The sequence below is a fragment of the Pteropus alecto genome, unplaced genomic scaffold (genome assembly GCF_000325575.1).
Source record: "Pteropus alecto unplaced genomic scaffold, ASM32557v1 scaffold146, whole genome shotgun sequence".
Classification (NCBI taxonomy): domain Eukaryota; kingdom Metazoa; phylum Chordata; class Mammalia; order Chiroptera; family Pteropodidae; genus Pteropus; species Pteropus alecto.
Window position 1 is genome coordinate 23,863,022 of NW_006442107.1, and position 11,391 is coordinate 23,874,412.

Below are 11,391 nucleotides of genomic sequence, written 5' to 3' on the forward strand. Positions count from 1 at the left end.
AGTACATAATAGTTCCTGCTTCAGAATAATAGCAAGTTAACATGTATATTGCTTACTATGTGCCAGACACTCTTACAAATGCTTTACATATACGGCTTTTGAAGATCGGCAGTGTAGATTCAGAATTCAGATTTAACCACTCCAACACATGGCCTCTTCCTTAACAATGGACTACTTCCATCCATTTGCGATGAATGGAATAGTCACAAGATGAAAGTTTTGATTTAATCCTAAAGACAAGGCATGATGACAACCATGCCTTCAGCATAATACATACTGATTAATTAAACTTAATTCAATTGTAAAGCCTGGTCTAACACTACTCCCCTCCCCTCAGTATACTCCTGTCATTTCCTTTATATTCTCAGATAACATAGTGCACTACAAAATCCCTTAAAACAAGGACTGTATATGATTCATTTTTATTCGCAAGGTCTGGTACATAGTTAAGTGCCCGAAAAACATTTCTTGAACAAGTATCTCCAAATACGCTGGGGCTTGCAAGAATAATTCTGGGGTTCATATTTCAGAATCCATTAATCAATGAATCCATTATGAGGTTTTGCCAGAAACTCAATGTACCAAGGGTAAGTTCCAACAAGACCCACAAATTTTACTTTAGATTTAGGTAGATCAGTTTTAATGGCGCCCTGGTGTAATGTTAAAACTATAAAGCACTATAGAATTAAATCTATTGTTGCAAGAAACAAATATAATAGAAAGCATTGCCCACACATAGGAAAAAACATATTACATTAAAGTTATAGAATTAGATATGTATATTAAAACTTAGTAATCAAACCCTGAGTTTGGTTTTAATAGAAAATTCCTTTACATGCACTCCATTTTAACACAATCGCAAATAATATATACTCATCCCAACCACAACAGTTCAAGCCTGTGTTCACTCATTATACTTCATATGAACCTTTTAAGTGCTTATTTCATTATACTGTAATGATCTGTTTACATGACTCTATTAGACTGCAGGCTCTCTGAAGGTAAACTGTCATTTACTTTTGTATCTCAGTACTGGTAGTAAATAAATTCTCAAACATTTGTCAAATGACTTATGTAGTATTTTTGTGTCCGTAAATAATCCTGTGAACAATTTTACAGAAGAAAATTAAGTTTAGAAGTTATGTAACTTGGCTGAGATTACAAAGCAAGTAGATAAATGAAATAAGAATTCAAATCCAGGTCTTCAGTTAAAACTTTCTATGCCCTTTATATCATACCACACATATCACCTCAAGTAAATAACTACAAATTGTGCAAGAGCTACATACCTTAGTAGTTGCCTATAGTTAAAAAGCAACAACTCATAAAAATGAAGCACGAAAAATTACAATAGTAAAGGTCCCTTAAAAATGAGATCTTTAACTGTCATACCAAATTATTATTACTGTCTCAACAGAATACTGCTATAAGTATTGAAGAAAAAATTTTACCTTGTACTTCTTTATCATGATGCTCCTTCAGTTTTGTCCAGAGATCCTTGAAGTCATTAGATATATCTGCAGAACTAGGGCTTCCACAACTGCTTCCAGAGATGTTCATTTTGCTTAATATACTCCACACTTCTATGTGCCTAATGTTTTCTGATCTTTTCTTTTACATTATATATGTATAAAGTTGTCTTTAGACAGTTGAAATACCTGAAATGACAGACAGCAACATAAATAAATTCTGCATTTACCTTTGTGTAATTTGAAGTCAGGATGACTTCAGCTCCAGCGAGCTGTTCTCAAGTTTTCCTTATTTACCTGAGACTGGAAGAAGGGGCCTGACGTCCCAGGTACCATCAATGATTTTGATAATTTGGGTGGTGGGAAGTGAGGAAATATGATAATGCTGAGATAAGCCCTGACTTCAGTAATCTGGACTTTTGTTAACCTAAATTTTCAGGCAAATTGTCTCTTATTCCTCTTAGAAGGAAATAATTACCTAAATTAAAATTTAAATCGAAAGGATTCTGATATAGAGAAGTTTGTAATCATTCATGGTCAGTATTGATTCACCATTCGGAAAGAATTTACTGCTTTTTAAACCTTTGAGTTGATAGAGTACAACAATACATTGAACCAAAAACTGAAAAACATTCTGAAATATTCTTGACTTAATGTATATACATCCATACCTACAGACACACATTATAAAGAGCAAGAAAGATGACTGATGTATTAACACATGAGTATCTTAACACCTTTCTCATAATAAGAGCAATCAGTGAGCAATATACAGACACAGCAAAGATCTATGAATACAGAAACATCTAATAACAAGGCAACTAGGGTAAAGGTATTTTGTGCCCCTTTCAGAGTAAAGGTAAATAATTAAGTTTATTATATGCATAGCCCTGAAGGAAGCAACAGGCTATTAAGTTCAGGTGAATTAATAAATACTTTCACGTGTTCTTAAACTGAAACCATTAACTAGCTACCATCAAAAAAGTAAAATGATTAACAAGTCTACTAAACCTCACACCTGGCTCCTTAGCCTTACTATAGCTAACAAGTGCCCAAACTGATTTAAATGTCTCTTGCTAACTATTTCTTGAGGTTTTTGATAGAGATTAAAATAAGCAGTGATATTTCTAAAAAAGATTATGTGTGAAGTCACTTGGTAAACTGTAAAGCCCTACAAAATTAAAAACACTTTTATTAAGCTTTCAAAAACTGTGATCATACTTTTTTGAGATAATCAATGAAAACCAAACATGTACAGGATTTTAGATATTAGAGAATTATTTCTAATTTCCTTGGGTATAATGAAGTGGTTATATTAAAAAAAATAAAAGGTCCTTTATCTCTTAAAGAGATATATAAAGATACTGAGGTGTTTACAGGTAAACTGACATGTTCTCTGAGATCTGCTTTAAAATACTCCAGCTGAAACAAACAAAAAGTTGATGTTGGGTAGAAACATGAAACAAGTGCTGAACTTTGATAATTATTAGCTGGGCAATGGATGGGTACATGAGGAGGTTCATAATTCTAGTGTCTCCCTCATCATTTATTAAGTGTTCACTATATACCAAGGATCGTGTCTTTTTAAATTTTATTTTATTATTAGTTTCAACTATATAGTACATTGTTTAGATATTTATGTAGTTTGTGAAATGATCCCCCTGATTTCGCTTTCTCTCTTCTGGATCTACACCTAGCTAAGGATCATGTTTTTTATTCATTTTTAATCTAATCTTCAGAACACCTCCATAAAACAGCTACTATTATTAATTTAATTTTGGAGATGGAGAACCAGGTTTAACAGATTGACTCGCCAAGGTCACATTGCTACGACACGGCTTTGTCACGGCTAGAACTCAAGTTGTGTTGCCAATTAACTACAAAATACTACTAAGTAGACAAAAAAAGGTAAAATAATTATTTCTATTAAGTAAATAGTGTAAAACAGAGTTTTAGTTACTTTAATGAATTAAAAAATGGATAGTGTTAAATGATTTAAAATCAATAGTGTAAAAAGTGTCCCTTAAGAAATATATCTTTAGAGGCAGTAAAAAAATTCTCCTCACATAGAAACAAAATATCAATACTAAACTTGCCAATTCTGGCTCACAAAACCATCTCCTACCTATCCTGCAGGCCTAGCACTTTTTCTTGGCATCTCTTTTGGCAATGAACCGTTATTCGCTGCACGATGTTGCGCTTTATTATCTCAGGAATGTGCATCTTGCCTCTGAAGTTGCATTCTGGGCTCAAAAGTCTATAGTAATATAATACCTGTCTGTACATCCTGTGACAGCATAAATCATCACACTGAAGGTGCTCAATAAAATATTTCTCTCCTGTCACCTCATACGTATTCTCACAAAGGTTAAGGCAAGAGCCGCGCCTCCAGTAAAAGGAGCTCTAAACAGCCTGGGACTTTGAGCGGTTCTCTTACTAGCAAAGCAGAAGTCCAAGGCTCCCATCCCCGGACCTTAGGCCATCAGCCTCTCCTTCCGCAAACGCTCCACAAGCTAACTTTTGGAGTGGTGCGGAAAGAGCAAGGGGAGCCCCCGCGCAGGGCGGCAGGGGACGCATGCGCGGAGCGGCTGGGCGTTGGCAGGCATTCCTCAGCCTGCGCGGGAAACCAAAAAACTGCACTGGCCAGGAACCTGTTTTCCCTCCTGTCCAGCCACGTTTAGGCTGGCCCCAGCCTACTTCCTCAGACTCAGCGCCAGAGCCTTACGGCCACCCCCACCCCGGGGGCCAAACGCCTTCGGTCAGCGCGCAACTTCAGACCGGAAGTGGCCCCTGTGACCCAGCGCTCCGGGTTGGGGAAAGAGGTTCCTCTTACTTACGGCTTCCAAGATTGCCTCGAGATTCTTGAAAACTCCGGTAAGGAAGCGGGCTCGCTCCGGGGCTGTGAAGAGACGGCGCGCTTTTCTTCTCTTTCTCTCACTAATCTGCCAAAGCCTAGCGGGAAAGCCAACGCCTCAGGGCAGCCTGCATTTTCCTAAGATGAGGGAGGTCCCGAAAACCGCCTTCCAGGGTCGGAGGCGGCCGGACCGGCCCCGCCTGGAGCCCGTGCGACGTCACGCGGGACTTTCTGGGACGTCACGCCCTTCCTCTGCTCTCAGAGTGAGGCGGCTCCCCTCACGCAAGAGCGGGTTCGGCGGTGTGTCAAACCGCGTTGGACAGTGAAGGGATCGTGGAGCGCCACCTCTGAGCGGTCGGGAGTGGCGCCAAGAGCTGGCGACCTGCACAGCGTTTTGAGATGCCTGGGAGAAAGATCAAGCCGTTATGTCTTCGGAAGTTTCAGTTCCTTGGTGTTACGGGAAAGTTATTGATGTGTCTGACTTAAGCACATTTCTGAGAAAGCATATGAGTGGCTTGTACCAAAGAGAAAGTTAAAATTAACGTGTGAGGGAATGGACACGGATCAATCTAAGGTAGTTCTCTGCCTTGTAGCTATTACCTGCAGTTCAGTGATGTGTCTTGACAAGACTGGGCAGTGAGGCCATATGACAAAACGATGTATATTTTTCTTTGGTTAAATGGAAAGTTTCTGGAAAACCTGAAATGAAAGGGAATCAGAAGTGACCAGCATTATTTGTTGGAACAACACGCTGTTGGTAACATTTTAAAAAATTTTTTAAAATAAATTTAATAAGAATTTATACGTAGCAACTCAATTTTTTATTCTGTATTTTCCTGTATTACCCTAATAGGTCATGTCCTTAGACTACAACTATTGATCAATCAACATATGTAAACCAGGAACACAGTCATCTTGTAAATATCGATTCCAGATTGCAAGTACATTTCTGATGGTTCTAGCTTATTTTGTTTCTTCTTGCACTTGAATCAACAGAAAGCAATACTTTTGAAAAGGTTGATAGCTTGTAATTTTGTTGAAGAGAGGATAGCCACCTTCTAAACTGAAACACTTTCATTTTAGATTTATAAACACCAATTAGAATTAGCAACTCGTACACATTAAACTTACACAATGCTATATGTCAATTATATCTCAAAAAGCTGTGTGTGTGGGGGGGGAGTGGTAGAATTAGCAATTTAGTGAATTTCATCTCTACCTCATGAATTTCCTTCCAGTCATCTTTGTATATTCATTGCTTTTAGTACTTGTTGACTTACAAACTATATCAAGTATATTTTATGCAAAACATCCTAAAAGATGACAGAACACACTTTTTTAGGACAGCTCAGGTTCTTGTTGCAAAATACTGAATAATTAAGTCATTCCTGTTAAATGGCTAACTGGATAAGAATACCATATTTCCTTTTTATTTTTAGATATATATTGTTGAATCATTGATTCTTGAGTTTGAGAAAATTTGTGTAGGTTATTATTATCTAAAGACTCATTGTCTGCAATTTCCCTTTTATGATAAATTTCACCGTCATTAATATCTAGAGTTTTTCACTTTGATAAATTTCATTGTCATCATTAATATCTAGAGTACTGTATTTTTGCATTTATCTTCTGATTTTTCTAATACTTTTGAAGTGTTTTCCTCTATTAATTTTTTTCTTTGCCATTATGAGAAGAAAATGAAATTTCCGAATTCTCATTAGTGATTAAACGAAAGCTTTAATAAAACTACAGAGATAATGTCGCCAGATTTTTTTATACCTTCTTAAAAGATGATGCAGTACTTTGGGCAATACAATAAGATAACAGAAGGATGATGTAATAATGATGGTTTACTATTGAATCAACATTTTAGGGGATTCAGAATTTTTCTGTTTTATTATTTTTTGTCTTTCCCTCATGTAGCATAGATGGGAATAACTGTTGGGTAATGTTGAAATAATTTCTGGGATGATGATATAGCAAAATGCTTAAAGCTAGAGGAAATTAAGATCACTAAGCTTTCATAAGTTATGAAAGGGTCCAATGGCCTCACATGATAATTGCATAATAGAATGAGTTTTATTACACGTTTTTTTAAGTGCATGTATTTTTTGTTCTTTGGGGAAAAAAGTCCAAGAAAGAATAAGTCATGAAATATTTACCTTTATAAATAATTAGAACCTCTTAGAAAAGCAACTCAAAATCTAAAATTGGATCCAATGGATTCTGATGGTACAAGAGTTAATCTATAAATTGATTCTTTGATATTTCAAATTGATATTTGATATATCAATCCACTTGATAATCTCATCATAGCAATCAATGACCTCCATGGTGTTGAAATCAAGGGATATTTTGATATTTTCCTGTCTTTGTGATTACAATTGACTACTTCCTCCTTTTTGAACCCTCAATCTTTGGTACTGTAGGCATCTAGTTTTAACAACTTACTAGCTACTCCCTCAGTCTCCTCTGGAGGTTCTTCTTCTCTCCAGCCTTTAAAATATGAATTTCCTCAGGGTTTTTCTTTTCTCTCCCCTACTCTTCTCATCCATACCCTTCCACTCCCTCAATAACCCATCTATGCCTGTGATGTTAAATGCCATGTATATGTTAATGACACAGCCTTTCACCTCTGATCCTGACCTCTCTTCTAGATTTTTATAACTAGCTATCTATTTGATATGTCCAATGGATATCTTACAGTCACTCCATATTGAATTCATGATCTTTGCTTGTTCCAAATCCTGCTCCCCTTGTTATTTTCTCCATCTTAGTAAATAACACCTTCCTCTAACAGTGATCCCTAACTTTTTGGCATCAGGGACCGGTGCTCCTATGAGAATCTAATGTCTGATGATCTGAGGTGGAGCTGAGGTGGTGATGCTAGCACTGGGGAGGGGCTGCAAATACAGATGAAGCTTCACTCACTCACCTGCCACTCACCTCCTGCTGTGTGGCCCGATTCCTAACAGGCCACGGGACCAGTACCAGTCTTTGGCCTGGGGGTTGGGGACCTCTGTTCCAACATATTTGTTTTAAACAGACCCTTTTTTATTCCTCTCATCATCCAAAATATTTCTCACATCCTTTTATCTCCCTATCCATTGCCATCACCATAGTCCAAGCCACCATTATTCCCTGCCTGGACTTCTTCAGTAGTCGTAATTGGTTACTTTCTTGCCCAGTCTCCAATCTATTCTATTGTGCAGTCACATTCGGAATCATTTTAAAATGTAAATTGTTTCATATCACTTTTTTGAATAAAACTTCTTAGTAGCTTCCCATTGCACTTATTAAAATCCAAAATTATTAGTATGGCCTACAAAGTTCTATGATTAGATTCCTCCCTCCCTCCTTCTCTAAACTCATCTCATAACACTCTCCCACTTACTTGCTATCCTCCAGCCACACTGGTGTGCTTTCAGTTCTTCTACCAGGACTTCAATGCCAGGAATACCTCCACCCCACAACTTTTTGTCTGATTGATTCCTACTTATCTTTCAGTTTTCTATTTAATGTACACATTGACTGCCTGACTCTTACAATCTCTATTCTTAATTAAGGACCCCACCTCCCTCGAGGCAGTGTTTCTATTATAGCAGCCTTTTCTATTCTTTTAAAGCTCTTAAAATTTATAATTAACCAATAAATAGATATAACACCTTTGTCTCCTACTGGACATATATATCCCTTCAGGTCAGGGACTATGTCTGTCTTGTTGACTAATATGCCTGGCACATGGTACCTTCTTAAATGTATTTGTTGAATGAATGAGTCAATGAATGAATGAAGTTCACAGTCCATACTGCATGTAAATTCTAGACCCTCGTAAAATAATTCTCTGTAGTAATTGCCAGATAAAGAAGACTTCTTGAACTTTTTCCACTCCCAAAGTAGGAGGAAGAAGAAGTCAGTGATAGTCAGCCATAAGTCCCTATTCGTACATGGAGCTCAGACTTTTGTTACTATTTCCTGGCTTAATTTTGAAACCCTTTTGCCTGATCATCACCTAATTAGTTCTGAAGAGAATCCTTCCCTAGCTATGAATTTTGTCTTTCTGAATCACCTAACATTTAATAGGACTATATGCTTTCTCTCTCATCAACCCCTTATGGCATTGGGACTTCAGCCACACCAGGCCCAGTGCTGCCACCTTGAGGGCTGAGATTTTACTGTCTCAGCATACCTAAAACCCTTTGGAGTCCCCTGGTTAGGATGCTTGTTTAAAACTTGTGTGGCGAAATGGTTAAAATGGTAAACTTTATATTACGTACATTTAACCACAATAAGAAAAATTATGTGGTAGCAGTAAAAATTCTAGAATTTTTATAACTGTAGAATTTTAGAACTATGTAGATTTTAAAATCATTTAACTTAAGCCATTTTACAACTGAAACTCTTTGTTAATTCTACAATCTGCTTAACTCCTACAGCTGGATAGCTGAGGGTTGTGAAAGGAAAATCACATAACAGGTTAGTGTGATATCACTAAAATTACATGGTTTCAAACCTCATGTAGAGTATCAATTAATCACTAAAATAACCTTTATCCAGCAGCTTCTGTTTCTTTGCTGTCTTCCAAATCTTCACTATTTTCCTCAAGCTTTTGTGCAGTATTCTCACTCTCAGCAGACACCTTAGCCTCCTGTTTATAGAAGACAATTGGGCTCAACAGGTATGATCTTCCCGAACTTCCCTTTTTCTTTCTCAACCCCGTGATTTAGGCAATATTATTTTGCAGGTAAAAGTGCATCCTGAATCTCATTGCTTCTCACCGCCTTTTTTGCACCCACCCTGAGCCAAGCCATCATCATCAAACATCTTCTGCAGCAATAGGTCTTCTGCAGCAATAGCCTCCTTTAAAAAAAAAAAATCAACTATCTTTCTACTTTCACAGTTTTCCCTTGCAGTGTGTATTCTTCAACATCAGTCAGAGCAAGTGCTTTAAAACCTAAGTCAGTACATGCTGCTCCCCTGCTCAAAACATTCCAGTATCTTCCCAACACCTTAGAATAAAACGAAACCCCTTTTCATGGAGTAAGGACAAATCAATCGCTATATTCTATTGATGTTACCACCTAAATATAGTTTTGAATTAGTGCTTTCCTTTCCATCCTTGATCTTGTTGCTCTTGGACTACAGCCTTCCTGCTTCAAGCCTTTTTCACCACACAGCTGCTAGAGATTTAAATTATTATTTCTGATCCTGTCACTCCCTTGCTTAAAACCCTTCAGTGGCTCTCCATTGCCTAAAAGTTAAAGTTCAATACTTTTAAAATGTTACAGAATGGATGTGGTTCCATCGTGTAGTGGTTAGCACGTCTGCTTTACACACAGAAGGTCCTGGGTTTGCACCCCAGTGGAACCACGGTCTATGGTCATGTCACCCTGAACAAGCTCCTCTGAACAAGCCGGTTGGCTGGTCTCAGAAGCTAAGCAGGGTCCAGCCTGGTTAGTACTTGGTTGGGAAACCACCTAGGAAGACCAGGTACTGTAGGCATTAAAAAAAAAAAAAAAAAAAAAAGCCACAGAACCCCTTTCTAGCATTGCACACTTTCTACCCCCACCTCATTCTTTCCCTTCATCAATAGGAAACTGCTTTTATTTCTCCCTCATCCCCTTGCTATTTCTTTGTTGCAGCTCATTCTCTTGGGATGACCTCCACCCAGATCCTTCGTATATTTACCTTTCTACTTATCCTTTAAGACTCAGTTTAAATGGTGCTGCTTTTGGGAAGCTAACCTAACATCTTTCTTCATCCCTCCGTCCTACCAGAAATAGCCCTCTTCATTCTCCCATACCTCTGCATGTATATCTTTATCACTGCATTTAATGCCATTATATTGTAATTATTTTGTATCTTTTATCTTTCTAGATTAGGCTGTGGGGAGTTCCTTGACAAATAAAAGAAAGACTGTGCTTTCTTTATTTTTCTCAGTATTCCTATTTCTTACCAGAGTTTTAGCACAGCACAGTCCAATAGACCTCCATATGTAATTTAAAAATTTCTAGTATCCACATTTAAAAAGTAAAAAGTAAAAATTTCTAGTATCTACATTTAAAAAGTAAAAAGAAACAAATGAAATTAACTTAATATATTTTAATCAAATTTACCTAAAATATTATTTCAACATGTAATCAGTATAAAAATTTATTAATTAGACTTTCTATATTTTTTTATTCTTACTAAGTCTTCAAAATCCAATGTATGTATTATCTTTACAGTACATCTCAATTTGGATTAGCCATATTTAAAGTGCTAAAAGTCACATGTAGCTACTGGCTACTGTATTGGATAGCACAGGCCTAACATATTTAATGAACAAATGAATGTCGAATTAATTTATGTAACTTACCTGAAGAACCAGGATGGAGCTGGGACTGGGACAAGAATATCTGATTCCTAGTCTAAGGCTATTTCTGCTAAGCATTTGGCATCTCTCTCCCACTCCCAAAATCATTCCATTCCCCCAGCATTGAGGGCCTGTATCTTCAAGCAAAAATTTAAAAGTAAATGGTTAAACCCATTATGAATACTTGTGTAATACTGTTCACCACGTCTAATATGAACACACAATACTAAAAGACTGAGATGAGCATTATACCTACAGTCAGAATTATTTTAAGAATAAGACAAAAGACTGTTTGAGAGATAAGACTTTAAAACAAAAGAAAATTATGTTAACTGTCAACATTTGCATCAACTTGAACACTTAATTTTTAAAAAGTTGTTTACAGTAATTTTTAAGTGTCATTTGGGGGTAGGCATAGACATCAATTAGTGATCTTGCCCCAAGTGCCAAAATGTTTTGTCTCTGATTTGATTTATGGTGCCAAAATCCAGTAAGGTTGAGCAGTTTTATAAATGTTTTAAAAGATATATTTAACATTCATGAAGGGCGTCAGTATCACAGTTTTTATTTTGACAGTCTCAGGAGGTTGTTAAAGTGACTATAATACACATTAAAAATTATACATAGCTTTCCAATTAGAAAAATCAGACTCAAGTAGTCTGGCTAACTTCCAACTTAGATAAAGAAGCTTTATATACTTTGATTTTCACTAC

The 11,391-nt window shown here is 36.8% G+C and overlaps 1 protein-coding gene across 5 annotated transcripts in view; it reads right to left on the reverse strand.

The window, feature by feature from the left end:
- Positions 1-4,594, reverse strand: part of RBBP8 (RB binding protein 8, endonuclease) — a 73,697-nt gene extending 69,103 nt beyond the window's left edge. Inside the window, exons 1-2 of one of the 5 annotated variants that reach the window (XM_006920032.3) lie at positions 4,307-4,594; positions 1,452-1,658 (exon numbers count right to left, since the gene is read on the reverse strand). In XM_006920032.3, the coding sequence (XP_006920094.1) occupies positions 1,452-1,560 (109 nt within the window). In that variant the 5' untranslated portion in view covers positions 1,561-1,658; positions 4,307-4,594. Of the gene's footprint in view, positions 1-1,451; positions 1,659-3,743; positions 3,763-3,906; positions 4,038-4,302 lie in introns of those variants that run through there. The other 4 variants (XM_015595728.2, XM_015595729.2, XM_025038580.1 and 1 more) reach the window with 4 other exon arrangements.
- Positions 4,595-11,391: the final 6,797 nt, after the last annotated feature.